Raw genomic sequence first — 27,342 nt, forward strand, 5'->3', positions numbered from 1 at the left:
TGTGAAAAAATTGTCTTCCATGAAACTGGTCCCTGGTGCCACAAAGGTTGGAGACCACTGATCTGGAGTGTTGATGTCATCTGAAAATTTGATGAGTTCCCCTTCTATCCCCTCATCTAAATCACTTATGAAGATATTGAAGAGTACTGGGCCTATCATTATTAGCATTCTTAAGGGAAAGGGAATATTGCATCCTAAATCAATGCAATATGTGCAAAACGTGGATGCAGCCCAAATGTTATTGTATTTTTTTAGACCAACTTGAGGATCCTAGTGAGTTAACTAGAAAATCAAACAGAAACAAAAATGGCAGTAAGGACAGCCCCAAAATCGTAAATAGCCAAGTTGATTAATTATAACAGAGGACCATGATTACATAGCCATTTTTGCATGTTAGTAATGAATTTATGAGCATGATTATTTGCACTTGGAACAATGCTGTAATGTGTGCGTGCATGAAAAGGTGAACAGGAAACTAAGTTAGCATGTAGAAAAATTGCAACATGAAACTTGGCAGGGAAGAGTGGGGGAAAAATATCATGCAACAAGAACCACAAGTTGTAGCAATCATGTATACAGTAGGAATCATGAGCGGGGAGGAGAAGCAACATATTTGAGCAGAGTTAAGAGTGAGATAAAATATTCTAATAAACTAGAATAGTAAATTAAAACACAACCTAGTGTTACTAATGGAAGAGAATATTGTAGCTCAGGTTTGAACTGTGAGGTCCTTGCTGCTCTCTGAGCTTGGTTGTTTCGTTGAAAATGTCTGCAACTTAGTGTCCTCTAAATAGTTTGGATTTCAACTTCCATAACTCCCATCTACCGCAGACGTCCACTGGGCCATTAAACCAAATGAACTGCAGGCTACCATGTAGCTAAAAAATCAACTTTGCAAATGGCGAATCTACAAATATTCAGCTGTAGCAGTCAATAAAACTTAAGCGGTTTTTCCCCCCCAATTGGCATTCTGTAGAGGTATTGGGATTATTATTTGATTATGTTGGGTGGGCATTTTGAAAGTTGCAATATGCAACTCCAGAATATCTAGAGGTCACCAAATTACAGAATACTGCAGTAGGCACATTAGCTTTTATTCTTGTATCGCAACTGCAGATTGTATATTTGATTTAAGACAAAATTAATTAACCAGGATAATGTGATATAACAAATCTTTCTCATGCATTTCATAATATATGGCTATTAATTTGTAAACAAAACTCTATTTTTTCCATGCCATGTTCCAGTTGAACATTGGTTAAAGTAGTGATCATCTGCCAGATTGAAACTGAAATTATTTGTATAAAACAGAAATTAGCAAAAGAAAACTTTGAATTATGAAATGTGTGTGTCCAAATAGAAATAAGAGGTATTAATTTGTTTTTATATAATTAAACACTCTTTAAATTGCTACAGGTAATAAAATGTTTAAAAAGATTGACAGATGATATATTTGAGCTTCTTTCATTTATTTTGGACTTAGCATATTATATGTTGTGCTAAGTTTATAAACCATTTTTATTGATTAAATCATGATCTGAGGCTCATAAGCCATAATTTGTTTATGGGCAAAATCAGCAAATTGTTCAATGAACCAAAGTTAAATGAACAATGGCTACATGCAATATAAAAACCTAACTATTATCTCAGCATCTGCTTTGGTGACCCATATTTAGTTCATTAAATAAAAGAAGCCCCATTACCTTTTTTAAAAAAACATCTCTATTCTATTTGGACATGTTAGCACAATATGGATCCAGCAGGTAAAGGAAGTAATACATTTAGTAAAGGTAAAGGTAAAGGTTCCCGCGCACATGCGTGCTAGTCATTTCCAACTCTAGGGGCCGGTGCTCATCTCCGTTTCAAAGCCGAAGAGCCAGCGCTTGTCCGAGGACGTCTACGTGTTCATGTGGCTGGCATGACTAGACGCCAAAGGCGCACAGAACGCTGTTACCTTCCCACCGTAGTGGTCCCTATTTTTCTACTTGCATTTTTACGTGCTTTCAAACTGCTAGGTTGGCAGAAGCTGGGACGAGTAACAGGTGCTCACTCTGTTATGCGGCACTCGGGATTCGATCCGCCAAACTGCCAACCTTCTGATTGACAAGCTCAGCGTCCTAACCCACTGAGCCACCGCATCCCTAATACATCTATTACTGAATATTAAATGAGATAGCTAAGCGATTGGTAATTGGGTTAGAAAAACAAAGAACAATTTCATTGAATCATGAAGCATTTTGATGGGATACATAATTTGATCCACATGAAGTATCACAAAGTCCAATCTTCCTGAAATGGCAAACAGGCATAAGAATATAAGTAGTACCATAGAGCAGACATGTCAAACACAAGGCCCGGGGGCCGGATCCAGCCCGCGAAGCCGTTTCATGTGGCCCACGAAGCCATCCTGGAAACAGTGAGGGAATGGCCCCCACTGCCTTGGCCCTGGCCCAGAGACCCTCCTCCTGCCAGAGACCCTCAGATCTGTCCCACTCCTTCCCAGGCCCCCATAGGCACCCTTGATGCGAACGATGTAGAGCTGGCCACGCCCACCCAGTAGGCCATACGCACTCCAGCCACACCCACCCAGTAGGCCACACCCATCCTGGCCACACCCACCCAGCCCCCTGAGGGCAACCGCAATGCTGATGCGGCCCTCAATGAAATTGAGTTTGACACCCCTGCCATAGAGGATAGCAGTCTTGCACAAAATGTATTTGAAGTGAAGAAGATTGAGTCTAAAGCTAAGATAGCAGATAAATATTTAGTTTATCATATCTCCTGGACTAAGACTAAAGATTTACTTTTTGGGTGGCTTTCATCAACAAAAGTTAGGTGCTACTTCTTCGCAGATTAAACTAGGGGGAAAAGCCTTTAGGGAAATCATGAGACTATCTCACTGTAGCTGGTACTAACAACTGTGCTAAAAGCGAAATATAAAAAAGCCTTTGTCTTAAGTGCCAGGAGGATTTTTCTTGTACAAATCAAGGGGGAGAAAAAACTAGTTGCAAAAAAGGAAGCATTTTGTATTCTGGAAGAACCAGTTCCATCCTTTACCGCATTTTCCAAACACACAGAATGTAGAATGGAAAGTAGGTCCTTTTTTACCCAGGGTCTTATTTAACTTATGCTTTATATTAATATTCTCCAATAGGATGTTTTTCAGTGGATATGAACTTCAACTCCCAGAATTCCAAGAATATTCAATGCTCAGGCAACTTTTTTATTTATTGCTCATTAAAACTACTAACTTCTGGAAATAATCCCAGAGCACCCCATATTGGAACATGCTCCCAAAATGTCAAAAATAATACATTGTTATGGATTTGGGGTTTTTCATTATATTAAGAAGTGGCATTAAATAGCCTACAGATTTTATGTAAAAAGAATGTACAAGCATCCTTATTCCTTTTATGCATAATTAAAGAGTATTTCCCCAGCTCTCTAAAACTCCATCTGTTATCACTTGGGTGGCATTAGATCATTGTCTCATCCTCCTTGTAACATAATATTTGGCAAAAAGTGGCCCACATTTATTCAAAGTTTAAGTGCATTTTCTAAGGCATAATTGTATACCTAAAACAGTTTCAACAGTGTTCCAGTTAGTCATCAGAACCTCATTGCTTCTAGTTACTGTAACCATGTTTTAGGCAAATGGCTGGAAAATGTGTTAAGGAGTTAGTCTAAAACAGTGGTCCCCAACCCCCGGTTCGCAGCATGCCAGCAACCGGTCCACACAAACAAGGAAAACCCCATCCACGAGATGCAGGCAGCACACAAAACCACGCACCTTCCGGTCCACGGAAAAACCTCTCTCCAGGGAACCGGTCCCTAGTGTCCAAAAGGTTGGAGACCTCTGGTCTAAAAGACAAATTTACTTTATTTTTTTGGTGCCTTGAAATCAGTGTTGACCCCTAGTGACTGGATTAGTCACTGCAGTTTTTGTGGCAAGATTTTGGAAGCAGTTTGTCACTGCCTCTTTTCTAGAGCTGTGAAAGTGACTGGCACAAGGTCACCCAATGGGCTTCATGCCTAAGGCAGCATTAGAACCCACAGTCTTCTGGGTTCTAGTCTGACCAAACTTAACCACTAGACCAGGGGTAGGCAACCTCGGCTCTTTTATGACTCATGGACTTCAACTCCCAGGATTCCTGAGCCATCTTGGCTGGCTCAGGAATTCTGGGAGTTGAAGTCCATGAGTCATAAAAGAGCCGAGGTTGCCTACCCCTGCACTAGACCAAACTGGCTCAGATGTATTTTAATTATCTTTTTTTTTCTTTGCTAGAATAAGGTCTGCTTCATGTGGTCTGTGCTTCAGGTATATCTACTTTCACTTCATGGATAGCTGGTCTTAAGTAATTTCCAGATCTATCAAATGGACACCAAACAGAGCACCTTCCATAGAAGATTTGAGTATCTCTGAATGAGGGCATGCAGCATAACCACAATGATTATTCTACCAACATGCCACCAGATGGTAGCAAACAACAATGATGCAGCCCTTAGGTTTTCAAATGGCTGGGAAAAATTTAAACAAAACAGGTTTTGGAGTCTTGGAATATCTTATCCTGCCTAAAGGTTTGTGTTTCAGGCTGCAACTTCTACTTTTCCCAGATTGATTTTTTAAAAAGTCAAAGCATTAAGTTAAAATTAATTTAAAAGGCAGGCCAGTGAAAATTAATCAACTTTTTATATTGGCCATCTGCTGAATAACTGTCCACTTTATAAAAAAGAATTGTGTCTCCCTCTACTTCCATTGCCTCCTTTATTTAAGGAGAAAGTGGGACAATAATCTGGGTGACATGCATCAACCAATAGAAAAAAATATTTTTCTATATTTCTAACTTTTTCCCCGTTTTGGAACCATCCATAACTGATCTCTGGTTGTAACACCCAGTTCAGATAATGAACTTCATCCCAGAGAAGGAAAATACTAATCTAACCAGATGCTGACCTAGAACACAGAGAAGCTATCTCATGCACACTTAATATTTTAAAGCAATGTTTCTCAACCTTGGCACTTTTAAGATGCCAGGGTTGAAAAACATCATTTCATACCAACAACTAGCAAACTATTCTCAACCCAGATTAGTCACATCATGTATCTTAGAAACAGTCTATCTACACCTTCCAATGGACACCTTCTCTCTAGCAACAGAGGTATTTCCACTACTGAGTCCTCTTCTTTTCACCTGTTGGCTTATAAAATCAAGCTTTTTCTCAAGTTTCATAACTTCACCTTCAACAGCTCCACCTAAACTGTTATTTAGGAGTGAGCAATGAAGGGGGACACCAGTCAGGTTTGAATACTGCAGGTTTCTTAGCATTATGCCAAGAGGCCCAGCTAGTTCAAACCTTCAGACATGAGTGAGAGCTCATGATTGCTGAACCCCAGTCGTCTCTCAATTAGCCAGCAAAGCTCAATTGCTACAGCTGCAACAGGTTATTACAGATAATCCCTTTAGGGCTCTAGCCCTAAAATCACAGGGATTCCTTTATGATTTTAATAACAGATAAATCCTGGTTAGGAAGACTTAGCAGGGTCATATAAATCAATGAATATGAATAATCTGAGTAATTGGGCAAAGCAAAAACTATCTGGAGCCATCATACTCTGTCAGGCTATCTTACATACTTTATGACATTACCTGCCACAGTTGTTAATCACTTTCAGTTGTTAATAACACAGTTGTTAAGTGACTCTAGCTTTCCCATTGACTTTGCTAATCAGAAGGTTGCAAAAGGTGATCACAAGATCCCAGGACACTGCAATGGACATAAATATGTCAGTTGCAAAGCATCTGAATTTTGATCACATGATGATGGGGATGCTCCTAGTCATAAATCACTTTTTCTAGTGCTGTTGTAACTTTGAATGGTCATTAAACAAACTATTGTAAGTTGAGGACTACCTGTAATCCAATCAGGAAGTGACTAAGGCTTGAGTGACTGCAGGCAACAGAACATCACTTCATCAATGAACTTTTTCGTTTGACTATAGACTGATTAATCCAAGTTTTCAATCTGGGGAATTGGAGTTGCTATTCATGTACTTACACGATTCATATTATTTTCCCTCCTGACACTGGAAGATGTATTTATTATAAGGTGAAAACCCAATTGGATAATTTTGTTCAAAGTTCACTTTCTTTCTACCCATAATTTGGCCAGAAGAATTTCAGAGGTCTTCAAATATTTTGCCTTAAAACAGTCATTTGCCTGGGCTGTGCCCTCAGTCAAAAAGTTAGCTTCTCAGGGTCACTGGCCGCAAGCACTCATCCTGCCTTCATAGCCAAGTCAAGCAAAAATATTTAGGAAAATCTGGCAGAATTAGAATATTTTCAGAGTATTCAGTACATATTATCAAATATGGGTCAATCCTTTGATACCTTTCATCAAAACTCTAAAGAAAACCTGTCCAATATCACCCGAACCTGATTAACAAATATTAATATAAATCAATATTAATATGCTTAATATATAATTATGTATCTCTTCTTAAAATCTTCATTCACTACCAAAGTAGCAGTCAATTCAAATTCAGTGAAGAAATACAGATTGCAGAACTGGGTAACCAGCTGTCATTGACTAGCATATTCACTGGACACCTCAGCCTTGGAGCTCTCTGTAATTCTCAGCCAGTGAGGACAATTGTACTTTCAATGAAAGCACCTTTCATATCTATCAAGAATCTTATATAACCTTGACATGTTCCACACTGGATACTTTCCACATCAGAGAATGGAATATTAATTGTTCCTTCTGTTTGGTATATGGGGAATTCAGATCTGTACAGTTGTAAACATTCAGTAGCTGTTGCCACACTTCACAAGTTCACACCTTTTTAAGAAATAGAAAATGTTCAGTTTGTATTGGCAACATATGGCAAGAAGCTCGCTCTCTAATTTATTTCATTCTTGTGTTTCACTGCAAAATAAACCAGGTATGTACTGCACAATAGTGGGATGCGGTGGCTCAGTGGGTTAGGACTGAGCTTGTCGATCAGAAGGTCAGCAGTTTGGCGGGTCGAATCCCGAGTGCCGTGTAGCAGAGTGAGTGCCTGTTACTCGTCCCAGCTTCTGCCAACCTAGCAGTTCGAAAGCACGTAAAAATGCAAGTAGAAAAATAGGGACCACTGCGGTGGGAAGGCAACAGCGTTCTGTGCGCCTTTGGCGTCTATTCATGCTGGCCACATGACCACGGAGACGTCCTCGGACAAGCGCTGGCTCTTCGGCTTTGAAATGGAGATGAGCACCGGCCCCTAGAGTTGGAAACAACTAACACGCATGTGCGGGGGAACCTTTACCTTACTGCACAATGTGGGCAAGCACACCAGACCTGTCAACACTTTCTTAGGTTAAACTTGAAATGATCCTGGGCATTTCTTTAAGGAGTTGTCAACATATGCTATGTGTCTCTGTATGCTCTGAATCACCTTTTCATCTTCTGAATCCAGATGGGAGTCTCCCAATACTCCCATGTAACACCTCTTCTCCGTGAGCTGCATTGGCTTCCAGTTACCCTCCAGGTGAGATTCAAGGTGCTGGTGATGACCTATAAAGCCCTAAATGGCATGGGCCTGGATTATCTGAGGGAGCACCTGCTGCCAGCGTCAATTTCCCATCGTCCTGTGCGCTCCCACAGGGAGGGCCTCCTCAGGATACCACTGGTCAAGGATTGCTGACGACGAGCGATCCCCAGGGGGAGGGAGTTCTCTGTGGGCGCGCCTGCCCTATGGAATCAACTGCCAACGGAACTCCGGACTGCCCCCGACCTTCGTTCATTTCGCCGGGACCTAAAAACCTGGCTCTTTGAGCTATCTGGTCTGGACTGAGGGGTTTTAATGTTTTTAAATTGTGATTTTAATTTTTTGGGGCTAGACTTAATTTAATTTTATATTGTATTGTTTTTAAATTTTGCCCTGAGTCCTTTGGGAGTAGGGCGGTATATAAACCAAATAAATAAATAAATAAATAAATAAATAAATAATACACGAAACCCGACACTTTCCTACTTTCTCCTTGACTTGTACAAATAGTTAGCCCATCTAACAACAACAAAAATAGCCCTCATAGTATGCACCTATGTTCCATTCTTACCTTTCTTGGCCTTACACCTTGCATTCAAAGTGAGGATATTCGTCCAGAAATCTTGTTCACAAAATATATGAAAAACAAAGTCACCTGGAAGGAGCTTAAGCAGTCTACAGATGTAATCATGTTTTTTTTCTAAACAAAAAATTACCATTAAGGGAGGCTCGTTTTTTTTTTAAAGGCAGGTATAGCATAAGGTGTCAAAATAAGAGCCATATAATCTTTGGGTGACTAATAGCAGGTTCCTCCCAACTGAAATAATAGAAATAATTCCTGCACATATTTCATTATGTGCCATCAAATGGATGTCAACTCTGAGTACATAGATAATTCTCCAGGAAGACCTGGCCCATGCTTGTCTTTTAGGTCTTCCAACAGCATACCCATTGCTACTGTAACTTAATTCATCTACTTAGCCCCTGCCTGTCAATGTTTTCTTCTCTTTCCTTTTACCCTTTCCAGGATTACAGCCTTCTCAAAGGAACTAAGTATTTGCATAATATATATGAAGTAGGATAATTTAAATCTGGTCATTTTTTTCTCAAGTGAAAAATTTGGGATTTTTGTTCAATGATCCATTTGTTTTCTTAGCTGTCCACAAGTGTCTTCTCCAACACCAAAATTCAAAAATGTCAATGTTGTTCTGTTCCTACACACACACACATACACAGGCTTTGACCTCCCATTCAGAGCCAAAGGAACTTATCCGTTAATACATAGAGCTTAATTGCAAATAAACCTTGCCCAGATACTGGCACTTTTATTTAACATTCAGTGGTTAAACCCTAGGGAACATTCTGATCTTCACCGTTCAATCACTCCTGTCCACTAATCTCATCCTGCCCTCCAATTTTCACCCAGGAGGAAGACAGCATATATTTATTTATTTATTTATTTGGATTTATATACCGCCCCTCTCCCGAAGGACTCGGGGCGGTGTACAGGGCAATTAAAACACTATATACAACACATAATATACAAAAATTAAAATAAATTAAACCAAATAGCTCTAAACAATAAAACACGTTCTAAAATGTAAAATTTAAAATCTAAAATCCCAGTCCCAGTCCAGGCCGGCAAGTTCAAATAGCCAAGTCTTCAGGTCGCGGCAGAAAGAGCGAAGGTCGGGAGCCATCCAGAGCTCAACAGGGAGCTGATTCCAGAGGGCAGGCACGCCCACAGAGAATGCTCTCCCCCTGGGGGCCGCCAGTCGACATTCCCTGACCGACGGCACCCTGAGGAGGCCCTCTGTGGGAGCGCACTGGACGATGGGAAGTTAACGCCGGCAAGAGGACTGGCAGTCAATATTCTCCTGCGTCTCTCACTTGAGGGTGAATAAATCCAGCCTCACCTTGCAAAATACCCTCCTACCAACCCCCAATCAATTCAGATCTCTCCTCTCATGATGGCAACATCCACAATGTAACCTCCCTCCACATAAACTATTTCAAATCTGCCCTGGTCCACCAACTATAGGGCTAATTTGTCCAGTACAGTAGTTTGAGGAAGAAAAGTGAGGGCATCAAAATGGCCAATGCAACACATGGTTAGTCAGGATGCAACCACAGGACTTTTCTAAGATTCTCCTGTAAAATTACCAACTTATTCCTGTTCTCGTTGTCATCCATTGGACATCCAGGTTCTTCATTACATCAAGGACTCCTGCTGCTTGAATACCAGAGCCAGCGCAACCTCTTTACACAGAGTTGACCTGTATCCACTCCATCCCAGGAGGATGAGAGCAGAGCTATTCCTCTGTATCCACTACTTCTGTAATGGATGTGATCTCTTGCACCTTGATTCCATCTTGCCCTGCCAATCACTTGAGTCAAGAACAACAGATCTGCAATGCTGCCAGATTCTGTTGCTTGCCACCTGCTGTGTCTTCAAAGTTTAAGTACAGAGCTGAATGGAAACAGTACAAATCCACTGCCTACACTATCCCTTCTGTCCAATGCCTGGGAAGATACAAATGGAGTTTTTCTCTGCTGCTGCTCATGCTGCTGCCTCCTCTCCCATTTTTTTCTGCTGGCCTGCACTTTGCTCCAAGTCGCTTCTGGAAGCCAATCACTCCGAGACCCCATCTAACAGCCCATACATTACCTCTAACATACCCAAAGCCATCAAAAACATCACGCCCCATACCACACATCCACCTCGGCATGGTTAACAAATATGTATATTTATAGAAAAATTGTTAAGAAATTCAATCTTGTTTCTTTTTATCCATTTTTTCCCTCTAGGTTTTATTTTGGAGTTTTAAATAACTGATTGAATAAATCATTACATATCAAGAAGGTAACCAGAACTGCTTCATTTGCTTAAATATGCTGCCCAATTATCTCATGTTCCACAGGAGGGAGCTAGGTAAAAGGCTAAAAATGGGAGCGCCAGGAATGACTTTTGAAGGCCACATGTCTGGGAGTTTGGTTACTATCATGCCATCCAGAAAAGGAAGAAAGTTTAGCCTACTGGTAATATTAGAAAGACACCAGATACCAGCAGTTAGACAACATAAGGGAAGTAATATACAGTAATTATAACTGTATGTACAGTGGTTGAAGCTGTACTGAATTTTGGGAGGTAACCTTTCAGTTTGTAAGAGACTATAAAGTCCTGAAATATTGTCCAAAGGGATCTCCTTTCTCTTTTATGATTTATTGCTCTACTCAACTGCTGCTTTAATCCCAATGACTATGTTTCTATTCAGCCTTCCACAACCAGCAATGTGGTCCCTGCAACTAGGATCAAAGTGCATTTTGTACCTAAAAACTGAATAAAATCTGCAGCTAGTTGGAGCTTTAAGATGTTCATTTATTCTATTCAAACAACAGACACAGGTAGTCCTCAGCTTACCACCATAATTTAGCCCAAAAGTTCTGTTGCTAAGTGAGACATTTTGTTGAGTTTCGCCCCATTTTACAATCTTTGTTGCCACAGCTGTTACGTGAATCACTGCAATTGTTAAACTAGTAACAGTTATTAAGTGAATCTGGCTCTTCCCCACTGATTTTGCTTGTCAAGTTACAAAAGGTGACACTGTAACCATCATGAGTCAGTTGCCAAGTGTCTAATTTTAATCACATGGCCATGGGGTGCTGTAATGTTTGTGTGAAAAACAGTCATTACGTCGCTTTTTTAGTGCCATTATAACATTGTAACTTCAAACGCTCACTAAATGAACTGTTGTAAGTCGAGGACTATCTGTGCTAAATAATAAAGTACTGAAAATACGTTTGTGCATGGAAGAGCAAGGCAATTATTCCTCTCTCTTGTATGCATCCCTGAGAAAGCCAAATTTGATGTATAAGAAACATTTGAAGATGCACCTACTCTAACACTACTAATTTTAAGCATTCCTCCCACCTCAGAACTTTATTAAAGAATTAGTGACATAAGAATAACAAAATGATTTATTCTAGTTTCCTCTTGTTGAAGATCTTTATGTACAGAAACTGTAAAAAAATCTTTGCGCCTTTAAGAGCAGGCATACGTGCTGCTGAAATAAAGTTACGGGCACTGGAAAAAAACTGAAGTTTCAGTTTGCTGTGGTCAGGGAATGAGGCAGTTGGAAAGCTCCTCCTCTCATCAAATATCTTTGATGACATCTTCAAGTTCTTCTTTTGTGTACATGTGGAACTTCTTCCCAGGTTGCACTGTTGCAAGCTGCAAGGACAGCAAAGGCAAGTTATAAATATTTGTTCACATTAGAAAGTAGCAGCCCTTGACATACAGGAGATTGATTACTGCACATGAAACAGATTATACTATTCCACGGTCTGAATACTTTTGGCTTGTAAATCTTTCCACCCCAATACATTTCTAAAAAAAACAAAGTCATTTCTAACATGCTCTAGTTCTTCAAGCTGATCTGTGACAGTCTGTACCTAAACCAAAATATGCATGTTTCAGATATATGGTCTGTATATGGAATAAGGACAGGACTGTTTTGTGGAAAGTATTGCAGAATTGAGTGGTGAATAAGAGTGGGAGCTGAGGGGTCTCCTTGGAAATGGTAGTGCAATTATCAGCAACTGAGATAAGGCCAGCGGAGATCTGAAGGGAAGGCACTGGGAAGCACCAGGCTGGCGAAATAAATTGCACTGGGAGACTCTTCTTTACTGCTGAGACCCTCTTGGTATGGAACAGGCATTGACACTATAATACAGCACTGACTAAGAAAAGGCAAAAGAGGGAGGTAAGATGGGAAGGGGTCAGCACAGTGGTGGGTTTTTTTTAATTTATCTTCTGCAAAAATACCATGCAGCAATGTCAGCATGGTGACTGAGGGAAGGTGAGGAATGGAAGAGAGGAAAAGTACTAGAAGACCAGGGACTGGGGGGGAGGCAGGTTGATAGAAATGCATTGGTAATCTAATGTTTAAAGATCATGGCAAGAAACAAGCCAAAATACAGATAATCAGTGGGGGGGGGGGGAGAAGGGGTGGTGCAGGAAGGTATAGTACTGAGAAGATTCAGGCGCCAATCAAGAATCCACCAATAAACATCTCCTATAGTCCAAATATTCCATCTGTTGTGTTATATCAAAAGACACATTTCTGTTTTGGAGAGAAGACCACTATGTTAAGCTTATGTTGTACAGTGTAATCACAGCATTTTAGTTCTAACTCCCTCCGCTTTAGTGATTTCCTGACACCTTTATGCAATTCACTTAATTTTTGTTGGTCTTAAGCAGGGGTCTTCAAACTTGGCCCTTTTGTGACTTGTGGACTTCAACTCCCAGAATTCCTCAGCCAGCATGCCTGGCTGAGGAATTCTGGGAGTTGAAGTCCACAGGTCATAAAAGGGCCAAGTTTGAAGACCTCTGGTCTTAAGGCTACCCTCAGTGGCTGCATTCAGCATTGCATACATCCAATTTCCTAAAAACCATTGCAATAAAGCTACTTGGCAGCTTTATTGGTTTTTCCAATATATTCTTTGGGAAGGTTCTTTCACCTCCCACTTTAACCTTCAGCCTTGGCATTTCCAACTGATATACTATCCATGTTTGAATAAGATCTCATATGCTTTTTGTTAAAGATCACCTAAAGGCACTAGACTCCACAGCCTTGTTCCATGGCTTCAATATGTTCTAGCTCCTGAGTTCCTTACCCTGGCCATGTTTGGATATCCTCAACCTTAATTCATCAAAAACAATTACATGGCATTTCGGATATCAAAGCAGTACATCTCTCAATTCCAGCTGTTGGGGAACAGAAGGTTTTCTGTTTTTCAGTTAGGTACTATCCACATTCCTGTCTAATTGTCCAGTTAGTAGAACAGGGGTCCCCAACGCCAGGTCCGTGGACCTGCACCGGTCTGCGGCATGCTAAAAAACAGGCCACACAAACAAGCGAAGCTCCATATGTGAAATGCAGGCAACACATAAAACCATGCCTTTTCCAGTCTGCAGAAAAACCTCTCCCCACGGAACCGGTCCCTGGTGCCCCAAAGGTTAGGGACCGCTATAACAGAACATTGAATTAGATCATGGGTGTCAAACCTGATTGTGTCACGTGATGTATCGCAATGTTTTTTGCCTTTACAGAGCCAGGGTGGGCATGGCCAGCATGTGATGCATCCAGCCTGCAGGCCACCAGTTTGACACTCCTGAATTAGATGGAACTTGAGTCACCAGTATTAGTTTTTAAGATTTTAAGTACTCTTGTTTATTCACATCACATTAATTTTTGCTACTACAGTAGTACAGTACCTTTCCATTGCCATGCAGATGTTAAGAAGTTAAGTATATGGGTCACTATTTCATTGCAAAGGTATCAACAATCTAATCTCAGGAATATCAACACTGAAGCAGCAGAGCCAAATATGCAACTTTTAGGATCCTAAAATCCTACCTAAAAATAATTGGGACATAATATACTTTCCATAGCAAATCTAAGTTACTTCAATACCTGTGATGAAATTCCTTTAACGTGGACATAGTAGGAAAACCTTTAATAAATGGATTAACATACCTCAATGTTAGTTGCATTCAGCTTCTCTTCCATAACTTGTTTTAGAATTATAAGGGACGACTTAATTGCCTCTTTCAATGTCATTGACTGTGAGAGAAATCATGATATTTAAGGCTGATATGATAGGCACCAGGTTGCTGTAGTTATCACACTGACTGGATATTTTTCTTAAATTATACAAATGCTAAAGTAAGTCATTATACAAAATGATATATATAAAACTGACTGGACAGTGCTCTTACTCCATATGCTAGCCTAAACTGAATTTACATAAATCTCAATTCTTTGATGGAAAAGTATTCATAGAAATCTCTCTCAACAATTGGATGCAGTTCACCATTGCAACAATATTTTTATGATTGAGAACGTCAGGTTTCAATCATTCATATCATAACTAACATGCTATATTTATCTAAAGACGATACAAACTCTTGTTTAGGCATGAGATTAAATTACTAATTTGACTTGTTAGTCAAGAAAGCAGATTTAAAATATCTCAAAATTTCTTTTCATGATATTTCTATAAAAGGTTCTACTCCTGTGAACTTCTCAGATCCAAAACCAGTTTAGATACCAGGAGCCTATAAATATGTTGAAAAAATATTCAAAATGCCATAGGTAATGACACTTTTCAAATTGCTCAAAGTATATTGATGACAAGCATAAAGATAACTCAGGTGATTCTAGAACACTGTATTAAAGTTACAACTCTTTTTAAAACCAAACACAGGATCTTGTGGATACTGCTACAAGTCACACTTAGTTTTCTTTCTCTCTCTGCTTACATCAAGGAGCAAGGCCAAATAAAATGGACTTTCACCTTATGATAAATCTCTTGCAGTGAGCTTTGTGCACCTTCTGAAGCTGATCCAATTGCTCTTGCATCACACTGTACAAAAGTCCCAGAAGGATCCATATGAAATCTACATGCATAAATAAAAGATAGGAAAATGCATAAACCATCAAGAGCTATGAAGATCATTGATAAAGTCTGAAGTTTTACTCTATGAGTTGTATTTGACTTGAAACAGATTGTGTAGATACACATCTGCATATCATAATCAAATGGTTACATCCAACAAATTTGGGAAACTAGTAGGGATAGCCACAGTTCTACTACATGGCTTAGAGCAGGGGTGTCAAACTACCGGCCCACGGGTCGAGTGCATCACGAGGAAACCACGCCCACCCCATTGCCAGCAATGGGGAAAAAGCTCCAATACGTTGCGTAACATCGCGAGTTTGACATGTCTGGCTTAGAGGCAGAAAATATAGCACGGTGAATTAGATTCATCTGCCTTGGCTTTCTTTTTAAATGAGAATCTGCCAAGAAGGCATCATATACTCAGCCAGATGAGAAGAAATGCTTCAATACAAAAGAAAAAAAGGACACCTTGGATGCAAATGTTTAGGATGTTTCCTGTTCTTTTAATAGCCACAAAAATATCACCTGTATTAAATTTTCCTTCTCTCTCATTCTAGCTTTCTCCCTCTCTCCCTTTTTCTCTCACACACACAATCAAATCATATCAATTTCTATTCATCTGTTGTCTAAAAAACGTAAGACCGAAATTAGATTTTTCCTTTCACTTATTAAAATAACCAAGATTGTCCTGCAGAAATTACTTTTACACTTTCTATAGTCAATTTTCCTCCTTTGGCCAAGCTTATAGTGTGAATAAGCAACTATCACTGCCCTTCCTTTCTTCTAAAAGACTCCTATGAATTTAATCTCGCTATTTTTTGCACTTTCCAGATTTTTGAAGCTTTCTTTAGGATTTAAGTTCCTAGAGCTCATGCAATTACTTGTACACCTATAATTCTACAAACCATATTAATGATTTTATCAAAGCTATCTTTTGAAAAACAGGTTGCTGGATTTTATCTAGCAGCTCAATGATTGGTCCACAAGCACTTTAAACTAAATTAATAAATATGATGGCATGGAAGGCAGTAATATAACTGTGTGAACCAAAATCTCTATAGGCATAGCTGAGTTCTTATAGAAATACATTGATGGTAGAAAAAAAATCTTTAGGAATGGTTCAGAGTTGAAATAAATTACCTTATTTTCTTGCAGCCATTTAATAAATTTCAGCAACTGATAAAATATTTTACAAACCATAACAGTTCATGTTCTTTAAAATACATCTTTATGGTGTAATAAGTACCATTTCTCATTTGCTTGTTTTAACAAAGAACATTTTGTTATTGAACAGTTGGTGTCAACTATCATTTCCTCTTATCATGAAACTGTGTTCAATTACTGAAGAAAATAATTGAAGATAAGAGATGAAAAAAGACAGCCTAAAGATGAAAGAAATCTGAGTTTATTAAAATGCAATCTAAATGCATTTAGATAGTGTGCTATCAAATGTATTATGTTTGTATAAAGTAAACTGTGCTGGTTAATGACAAATTATTTTAAAAAAAATACAGACATAAAAGTTTAATGTTATTTTACAATTTTGGATTATTTTTCCTTTTGGAGATGGTTAATAGCTTTCCCTTCCTCATTCTCAAGCCTTTCTTGCACTCTTAGCTGAGCTGCTTCCACTATGAAACTTAGGACACCGTTCTCCTTTAAAATGTGCTTGGAACTTTGAAGTGCTTCTAGTTACAAGGACTCCCTCAAACACCACCTAAGGAATGCCACAGAAGATTACAGATATTAGATTACCTTGGAGTCTGCCAGTTCTTCTGAAACAAGAAAGGAAACTTACTCCTTCTCTTTATTTTCACTGAATTTTGCATTATCAGAGGCTTTGTACTTATATAGAAGTCATATTCTGTACAAAGTGCCATTCAAACTGCTTTTTGGGCATGTATCTATAGAAGAATCATTGAATTTCTTGTTCTTCAACCTTATTGATAGATACAAGGAGTTTGTGCTCTCATGCCAAAATCAAATTTATCATATTTTTACACCGGTGTCCTTGCAAACACTGGAAAATCTTTGGATTATTATTATTAATATAGCTTTCACTATGAAAATGTATACACCTTTGCTTTTTTGGCAGTATCTTTGTATCTTTAATAATGGTGACAGATACTAGCACAAGAGAGTTTGGAAGCTCCTATAACAGGGGTCTTCAAACTTGGCCCTTTTATGACTTGTGGACTTCAACTCCCAGAATTCCTCAGCCAGCCAAGGGAGTTGAAGTCCACAAGTCATAAAAGGGCCAAGTTTGAAGACCCCTGTCCTATAAGATTGTAAAAGTTAATTTGCACCACCCAATCCAGTCTTCATCTACTGACATTCTCCTTGATTTCTAAGTTGATTATGTAGAACTCTATGGCACTCTGTCTTCTAACTCAGCAGTGATAAGTAGTCTGGATTTAAACACATAAATAATGAGAGTGAAGAAACAAAACCCAACTTACAATTGAGGTCCTTTTTCATCGACTCCTCCAAAGAGTAACGCCACACCAAATGGCCTCGACTAAAATGAAATCATAGAAGGATCAGGCATTTAATGACCCACTAACTGAAGAATGCAATTGTCAACAATGGGCATTTAACTAATAATTGACATACATACCATTGCACCTGGATCAGCATCTTCTTCTCCAAACTGTAACGCCAGGTTGGACACAGCTTGTGTCACACTTTCCACAGTCATGGTTTCATTGTATGTAAACCAGTGATTCTGAGATGATAAAAAGAGACATCTATGTCTCTTTTCATAAAAGATACACTTCTTCAGTACATAATCTGCATCCAAACTTAAGCCAAAATTACAACCATAGGAAGAAATGCACAAAAGATTACCTACCATCCAAACCAACTGCAATGTGGTACAATGAACGCATAATAAGGGGCAAGATGTTATGATTCATGGCTAATTTGTTGCTCCCTTTAGAATAGATATGTGCTATGAATAATACTGTCTATATTTTCAATTCAAGCTTAAAAGTTCTTTTAAATGCTTCCAACCACATGGGAAGCATTCTACCATAAGCAGTTTCTTTGCAGACTGTAGCTTATTACATGAAAGGAAGCTAATCTCACAACCACAATCACAGAATCAATATTCCATAGTTGAGTAGCTTAAATATTTTGCCATCTGTGCAGAAACCACTCACAGAAAAATGATTTATGTACTGTTAAGTGTGATTTGAAAGAGCTCCTTGATCCAAGGATGTAACTTGCAAAGATTATGGAAATCATTCACTGAAACACAATTTCAATTTAACCACACATCCATAGCAAGCAGAGTCCTGAAATTATGAAATTAAAGATTATTTGGAAAACAGTTTTACCTGTGCCCTAAAAGTACCTATTCCCTAAGTTTTACATATTCTTTTTCTTTATTGGATACAGAATTTTAAAAGAGAAATAAGACTATTAAAATGTTGTCAAACTCAGTTCAGAGAGAGCCATCTTAAAGCCATGATAGTAGAGCATATTCTGACATCACGGGTTCTTCTAATATTTGTGTAATTGTAAATAACTAGTGCCAAAAAAATGAGGGATGTACAGTAATGGAATCTTATTTTCACCTTCTCATATTCATCTTGAATTCTACATATTCTTTTCACATGAAATTTAATTTGTTTTCTGCAGTTCTGCTGCCATATTTGTTTTAAATCTGAGTGAATAACAAATTTTCTAAAAAAAAATGTGGGAGAAAAGCAAGATGCACAAAGATCAGTATTTGAGTTTTACCTGTGTCTCAACTCTTGCTTTGTCAATTAATGTCTTTGCATCAGCTATCAAGCCACTCATTGCACAACCTGAAAAAAGGGAGATAGAAATTAAAAAGTACCAGCCTCAGCACTGATTCATGAGACACCAATGATTGACTGATGAACATTCAAATAAACAATGCATTTTTAATCATCCACATGCATATTGATACTCCTAAAAATTGTAAAAGTTGAAAGTCAAATTAACTTTGTTAGACAATACCATTGTTCAAGGCTATATTAAAATAGTTAACATTAATGTTAAGCACAGAGAAAGGTAGATATAAATGAACTCCAGCTCCAATTCTCATCAGAGGCGTGGATGTGATTATATTAAAAAATGGCCTCAAGTACAGAGGACAAGCTAACATTAGAGGTCAATCAATGAGCTTCCAACAGAGGAGTTGGCTGGGGATCAAGAACGCACACTGCAATTCCCAGCTCTCCAATTTCTATATTTGGAGAGAAACTTTTATTAGAGAGGTCATATAGAAGCAAGTTGCTTCTGATTTCTACATTTGATTCTATATTGTGCTGATTTCAAGCCCAGAAACCCAATCATTACTAGTAAATATTAATTTCACACCAAAGGAAGTCTACATATAAGCTCATATTATAGGAATTAGAAGACCACCAAAGACATTTAATCATATCCATATTGCAATTACACTGCAGAATTTTCTTAAGAATTAACTTTCATTCTTACCTATGTGAGAATCAATTTCTACAATTTTCTCAATACTGCTTGGCTCCATAAGTGGGGATGTAATCCTCTTCTCCACAGCCAGGCAAACTCCTTCTGATGTCTGGATTCCAATTGCTGTGGAACCAAGCTAACAAAAATAATAACAAATCATTTTAAACACTTTTTAAAAACTCTGGATTTGCTTTATATAATCCAAGAAATACTCGGTACATACAGTCTATGATAGTCAGATGCAGAATTTCAGAAGAGTATTAAACAAATAGGATGTATGCTAGATGCAACCAAAACCCAGAATGCAAAGAGGAGAGGCAAATTTAGAGCATATTTTCATTTACGCAGGTGTGTCAAGTCTTAACTTGCTGTATTTTGATTCTAGACCTTCACAGAAGTTCTTAAACTGTTTCTATAGGGACGTTTTGTGCAATAATAGATACATCATGGCAAATAATGGCAAAACCCTCTCAAACAACTCCCCCAACATTATGTTTATATAAAATAAGGAGAAAGGGCAGCTTTGGAGAAGAAACATTTAAATCAATGGTCAATGTTTTGTCCTCAAACTGCAGGTATGCTAATAACTGGACCGTCTTTGATTATCATGGATCAGGGAGAAAAACTTTTTACCATTCACTCACTGTTACTAGTCTCTCATCCTAAGTCAATATGTGACATTGGACAAACTGTACTAACTGTACCTATAGTTCTGGTGGGTCTATGACAACGTGGCACAGCCAGCTCACCAAGTCACCTCAGCCAAATCACTGCCAAGTTGCCACAGGACTTTACACAGCCAACTCGCCGCAGGGACAATTTGCCACAGCTGGCTGGAGGGAGAGCTGGGTGGGCAGGCAGACAGGTGGGCAGAGCAGTGGCTTCCCACTGGAGGGAGAGCCGGACACGCAGGCAAGTAAGTGAGCGGGGAAGAGTACAGAGTGGTCTCGGAGGCTAGTACATCCCATTTTCACACACCCTGCTGCCGCTGCTACTATGTTGAGCTCTGGCGGTTCAGAAGTTGACCCATTCATCAATGATGATAGAGTTCAGGCTGTTTTTCTGGGTGGGAGGCAGCTGGGCATGTCCTATTTTCACCCACCCCACCACCCTGAGCTCCAGGACCTTGCAGCAGCGACAGCAGATGTGAAAATGGGATGCCCCCCCACCAATCCCTCCCTATTGCCTGCCCCCACCCACTGCTGCCACTTTTCCAGGTCTCTTCAGCTTGGGGCTTGGCGGTGGCAGCAGTGCCGGCAGCAGCAGGGTGTGTAAAAATGGGACACCCCTGGCCGCTGCTGCCACTCTGCACACCTGCTCACTCGCCCAGCCACCCAGCTCTCCCTCCAGCCGTCTGCAGAGAATTGTCCCTGCGGCAAGTTGGCTGTGTGGAGTTGTCTTACAGTGACTTGTTGGTGAGCGGCCACACTGAACTGGTCGCACCAAGTTGTCCCATTCCATGATCTGATAATCAATTCTTTTTTAATACATACAATAAGTCCTGTCAAGCCCTTATATGATTAAGTTCATCCCATGCAAGAAATCCCCAAGATCATTTTGTATAAAATATATCATGCATCTTCTCATAGCAGTGTAATTTGCTTCAGATATTTGCAACTGTTGTTTTTTGATGTTAAACTCAATTATCTTCAAAACAATAAGGACCTGGCTTGGCTCTGAAAAAGGCCCTATAGCACAGATACAAACTATTTTAAAATAAGTGTATTTTTAAATATTAATAACATGCATTGTTCAAATCATTATGACTTTGAAACAACAGATAAGATGCTCATAACACCAACTATGAATAGTCTATAGTCAATCAAGTTTGTCATCAATCTTTCAGAGAGACACGCAGCTCTAACAAGGGGTCTTTGGTCCTTCTTCTTCATTGGTAGCTCTAACGAAAAACTACCTAGCTATCATAGTAGGCACTGATGAGTCAATACTTAGTATACTAAGCTGCATACAAACAGTAGAATATTTGCTTCCCCCTCCCCCTCTTTTTTTTACAGATATATAAGGTAAAGGTAAAGGTTCCCGCGCACATGCGTGCTAGTCGTTTCCAACTCTAGGGGCTGGTGCTCATCTCCGTTTCAAAGCCGAAGAGCCAGCGCTTGTCCGAGGATGTCTCCGTGGTCATGTGGCTGGCATGACTAGATGCCAAAGGCGCACGGAACGCTGTTACCTTCCCACTGTAGTGGTCCCTATTTTTCTACTTGCATTTTTACGTGCTTTCGAACTGCTAGGTTGGCAGAAGCTGGGACGAGTAACAGGCGCTCACTCTGTTATGCAGCACTCAGGATTCGATCTGCCAAACTGCCGACCATCTGATTGACAAGCTCAGTGTCCTAACCCACTGAGCTACCGTGTCCCTTACCTTTACAGATATATAGGGGTCTACAATTCTGACACAGACTAGCCAATTCAAAAAAAACGGTGCACTCCAACCCAAGCTCTCGGGCAATAAAAGTAGACCAGGACATGACAACTTTCCTGCTAATCCGTAGGCATTTTTCAAGTGGTTCTAAGACATCCCCACTCTTAAATCTGCTACATTTGGCCCATCTGGGAAAGTCTAATAGGAATGCTTAAAGATTGTCTACTAATCATTCATGTGCAGCTATGTTCAGAATAAGGAAAGCTGAATTTAATTATATACAGTGCAAAATGATAGCACTGTCACCATGCCAAAAATAATAACCCCACAGGTAGTCCATTGTGACTGTAGTCTACACTACAACCATAATCGGGACCAGAATTTCCATTGCTAGGCAAGGCATTTGTTAAATGAGCTACACCTGATTTTATGATTTTTTGTCAGTTATTAAGCAAATTACACATTAAGCAAATGTGGCTTCCCCCACTCTCTGCTTGTCAGAAGGCACATGGAATGGTCACAAATGGTTATCACATGGCCCCAGGATGCTGCAACTGTTCTAAATACATGCCAATTGCCAAGCGCCCACATTTTTTTCATGTCATCATGGGGATGGTATGACAGAACAAGAAGCATGCAAAGAAAACTAACACGCAATACGCTGAAAAGACAACATTTCCTCTAACCATAAGAACCCTTGCAGGAATTCTAAAGCCTCCAGTAGTTACTATTATTATCCCATCTGTTAAATGTTTCTTCTGAATTATGAAGCTCAGGTTATGTATAAAGCAATCCCTCTTAATGTTTCCCCTTACAACCATGAGTTAGGCTGCAGTTTGGCCCAAAGTCACACAGTGAACCTCCATGGTTTAGTAACAACATGAACCTATATCACCGTAATCCTAGTCCACACTGTACTCACTATAGCAGACTGGTTCTCAATGCAATAAAACTTGATGTTCCTGTTGCGGCATACTAAATTGCTTACTAATCAAGCAATATAATCAAATTGGGAAGTGATTTTTCTCTTTGTTTCAGTAACCATACCATGTTTAGATGTAAAGAAGAAATATAAGTAGCTTATTCTTATGAAGCTGAATTTGAAATATTGTGTGTAAAATGTTAAACAACTGATTCCTGAGCATTTTTCAACAGGACCCATCACATTATCCCAGTTATTTACATTATTCTAACATTTCACAGAGATTCCATTAGATGCAACTGGGTAAGTTAAAGAATATGACACGCAACAATGCCAGTCTCAACCAAGGAAAGTAGGACAATTATTATGACTGCGCAAAAGCTACCTCAGCATTACTTCAAAGGAAGTGCAGAAGAATTGGATAGTATTGCTCAAACTCTATTCTCAAACTGTATTCTCAATCTTCATTCACTGTTCTGAGATTCCCCCATTCCAGTCCATCCAGTTCTATGAAACAGTTTTTGCACAATAGTTTCAAACGTACTTTGATAGCTTCAATGGCATATTCCACTTGGAATAATCTTCCTTCTGGTGAAAAAGTGTTCACACCTCTGCAAAAGAAAGGAAAGAATCAAGAGTCACATTGAGCATTTACTAGAATTTAGATTTTGAATCAGACTTATGCAATAAAGTTTGACTTAAGTAAAGACAGAAAGACAAAGTATTTTTCTAGCTGAACTAGACTTGTTGCACATAACCAACAAAGGTGTTTTCAGAAACAGGATAAATTCATGAAAGATACAACAGCTTCCAGACCTGGCAACTACAAGTATGTATTATCTACAGTAGCAGCTATTCAATCTTCATATCTTAAATATCTTACATTTTATAGCAAAAACATTCCACCAATATTGGGGAGGGGGGGGAGGAGAAATCCCACTTTTCCCAAACAGGCAGCATTCTATTTAGCAGTTTAGTAAGTTTTAAACTCCAAACTTCTCAGAAATTTCTTATTTTCTCAAGAAGGTGAAGATATCCCAATTTTAAGAAGCTTGTTAAGTCAACACATGACTTGAAACAAAACAGTGACAGTAGGGGCTGAGCGTTTGAAGATATTGCAAAATGTGAGCAAAAACTAAATGTATGAAATGATTTATTAAAAGTCACCACCAAATTAATTTTTTTCTTCTTGATAAATATCAAGATGTATTGTCAAAAGTACTTGGCGAAGTTTATTTGGCTGTCCGTGTATTGGTTGGCACAGAGTATCATTCTAAACATATATCTGTGTGTAGTTTTTCTACTGTGTAGTTTATTCAACAATGAAGTATAACAATACTTGATTTCAGTGAGCTGGTCCAATCACTGATGAGCATAACCGAAAGCAAAAGTTTGAGGATCACCATTATGACTAAGGAAATGTACTGGCCTTGAATACACCGTAATTTGAGAACACAATTAGGCCCAGTCTGCTGCGAATAAGAATACCTTAATGGATTACCAGTAGCAAAAGTATTCAAAAAGATCGGAACAGTCCGATTTCTGACTAATAAACTTGAGAAATGTCACAACCCCTGCTATTTTCTTTCCTCCAGTAACGAGCAGACACAGTTAAGGCAAATCGAAAATCTATGAACAAGCACCCCAACGTAAGAATGAGCCAATTGAAATTAAGTATTCAGAACAGGGGTCTTCAAACTTGGCCCTTTTATGACTTGTGGACTTCAATTCCCAGAATTCCTCAGCCAGCTTTGCTGGCTGAGGAATTCTGGGAGTTGAAGTCCACAAGTCATAAAAGGGCCAAGTTTGAAGACCCCTGATTCAGAACCACCGTAATTGGAAACTTTCTCTTTAACCGCCATAGCGCTTAAACTTTGCACTTCCAACTTAAGTAAAGCTACTTTTTCCGCCGGCGAAAAGCTTTTGCGGGACAGCCCAAGAAGGGGACGCCTTCTCCAGGGAAACTTCGTCGGAGGAGCGCTTGCGCTCCAAACTGTAGACGGGCAAATGCAAAGACGGGCTTTTTTTTTTTCCGCGCAGGCAAACCGCTCTCCATTCCCAGGCACATTTAGGCACGAGGTCCGACCGAAGTGCTTCCTTTCCGAAGAAAGAAGCAAAAGGCGCCCATAACCACCACTAGAGATCCTTGAGCAGAGGCCGGCAAGCTGGCGGAGGGAGGTCGCCTCAACTCCTGCCGAAGCCTTTGGACGAGTCGGTCGGAAAGGAAGGCCGCTGCAGTGACTCAGCCCCGGCCAAACCAGGCCGCGCTTCCGCTTGGCCTGCCCGCGCTTACCTGTCGTACTCCGAGCGAGTGAGGAACATGCTGGCAGCTGCAGCAGCACCAGGGAAGAGAGATGCGCGCGCCGGACGCGGAGGTTTCACGTTCGAGCCTCGACTTTAGCCCGGAGACGGCTATGGCCCCTGTCAGCAGAGCAGCCGGTTTCATCCGCCACTCCACAGCGCGCATGCGTCAAACTCGACGGCGTAACGCCTCGCGTGCCTACCAGCCAATAGAGCTCCGAAGCGGGAGCTTACAATGCCACCGTGCCATTGGCCCGGGGGAAGGTTCGTCCCAAGCCGGGATTGGCTAACGGTTGCCATGGTCTACGTGGGATAGCGATCCCGCCCTTCTAAAGATTGGAGGACAAAACTACTAAGTGACGCGGCGGGGGCGGGGGGATTCGATGAGTTCGCTCTTTTTCTCCGAGAGTTGATCGTAGCATTTTCCCCTTCCTCGCCTCTCTTTCTGTGATGACGCGTTATTTTTGGTAAATAAATAAATAATTTAACAGTTAAATATTTAACGGGGGCAAAAAAGTGCGGCGATCTTTACCTAAAATTGTCGATAAGCGGTAGCGATACTTAAAGCGTGAAACGTGGACCAGCTCATTTTTAATTTATTTTATTTTATTTATTTTATTTATTTTTATTACATTTATATCCCGCCCTTCTCCGAAGACTCAGGGCGGCTTACAAGCTTAGCAGTATATTTAGACACCAGTCCTACACGATGTACTCTCACCCGTATCACAGTTACCCATTCATCCTGTATTGAGATTCAGTATTCAGGTAAGATCCGCTTATCAGGACGACTCTGAAAATACGCAGCATTTGGGTGGGGGGGAGACCAATATATTCAAAGTATTAATGAACTGTCTCCCCGGACTGCACCCTATATATTGTGGCTGAAGGACAATACTGTGTTTCATCCGTTCCAAACAAAAATGTGGTTTGTGTGGCTTCAATTCATGTTATATGAAGGCACCCTTGTGATTTATTAAATGACAGTTAAACGATGGCTTAAACCAAGCTAATGAGACAAGCAGTACTTGTTGTTCTGATGTGTCAAAGCAATTGACTGAAGAAGGGACCCAGGGTGCTATAAAGCAAAAAAAACAAACCTATATGTAATCCTTGTTCATGAACACAGTTGGGACTGGCAACTTGGCCATTAAACGAAGCAGTTGCTAAGTAAAACTATGCTCTTTTGATCTTATTTCATCTTTCCTTTGCTTTACAGACCAACGTAACTGCAAACAGTTGCTAAACAAATTTCTAATAAAGATGACCTGTGCAGAAAATACCTCCAAAACAAGTCTCAAAGGTGACATCCTGATGAGAAAAGCAATAGTAAAATAAATGTCACCCCAGAATATTACTGATCAAATTTTGTATGTTTCCATATATTTCAGCTGCATAACCTTGGCCACTTGTGCTTGTCAAAAACCTACAAACTGACTATGCAGTGGGGAAGCTCTTGTTTCCTATAAGATAAGCCTTTTCTTGAATGTCACTACTTACCTTCCAAAATCCCATGAACAGTCCTCCTATTTCTAAGAAAATCATTAACTCCCTCTTTAAAATATCTCCTGCTTTTTTAAAAAGAAAGGGAAAGGGAAAGGGGCTGATGTTGAAGTATACAGCAAAGTAGTCCCTGATAATCACTCCTATACTCTACTGTCTAAACAAAGTTCTAATTGAAGGTTTCAGACATTTGTGTAGAGTAATGCAGGGTTTGTTATTTTTAGATTAATAGCTATAAGGTGGGAGAGGTGGAATTATGGAATGTGTTGGGAGGTACTCATGAGCAAGGCAGATGGAACTGGATGGAGCAAAATTGAAATTATAAATTTTTATAGCAAAGGTATTTTTCTTAAATCTCGCTTAAAAGGTGTTTTTCCCCTTTCCCACATTTATTCAAAAAACCCAAGATGTGTACTTTACCTTAGCTACTAAAAACTCATGATGGCTGAGAAGCAATGTGGAAGCCAAATAAAAGCTTTGGGCTAAACTTTGTATAACCCTTTCATTGGTGGGCAGAAATGAGCCACCCTGCTTGTTGACCATGGGTGCAAAAATCAGCAGGAAGCAGGGAGAAAAAGGTGTTTTCATAAGCTTAATTCATCAGTGAAAGCATAAGTCCCACAAATCTCTCCATATGGCAGGAAATTGACTAAAACCTCCACTCTCTGCCTTCTATGGCATTACATCATGGCTTTGCTGACAGCTGTGCTTGGCTGCCAAGAATACTAATACAAAATAGACCTCAGCAGCAGAAAACTACTGACCCCTGATGCTAGGTTATTG

General features: G+C 39.7%; 1 protein-coding gene across 1 annotated transcript; it reads right to left on the reverse strand.

Annotated features, from left to right (window-relative positions):
• Positions 1-11,488: 11,488 nt before the first annotated feature.
• On the reverse strand, positions 11,489-25,232 carry PSMA5 (proteasome 20S subunit alpha 5). Its single transcript, XM_081325652.1, has 9 exons — positions 25,049-25,232; positions 23,300-23,366; positions 19,463-19,589; positions 18,737-18,804; positions 17,610-17,717; positions 17,452-17,510; positions 14,888-14,990; positions 14,068-14,154; positions 11,489-11,759 (listed from the first exon to the last, which is right to left on the reverse strand). The coding sequence occupies exons 1-9, from the start codon at positions 25,075-25,077 to the stop codon at positions 11,682-11,684; spliced, it is 726 nt and encodes a 241-aa protein (XP_081181778.1). The 5' UTR covers positions 25,078-25,232; the 3' UTR covers positions 11,489-11,681.
• Positions 25,233-27,342: the final 2,110 nt, after the last annotated feature.

Source organism: Vipera berus, assembly GCF_964194415.1.
Source record: "Vipera berus genome assembly, chromosome: 3".
NCBI lineage: Eukaryota > Metazoa > Chordata > Lepidosauria > Squamata > Viperidae > Vipera > Vipera berus.

Coding starts and splice junctions, on each gene's coding strand:
- PSMA5 (XM_081325652.1), bottom strand. CDS start 25,077: ATGTTCCTCACTCGCTCGGAGTACGACAG. Junction 18,805..19,462: donor AGAAATTGATTCTCACATAG/GTAAGAATGAAA, acceptor CCCTTTTTTCAG/GTTGTGCAATGAGTGGCTTG. Junction 14,155..14,887: donor TGCAAGAGATTTATCATAAG/GTGAAAGTCCAT, acceptor TTTCTCTCACAG/TCAATGACATTGAAAGAGGC.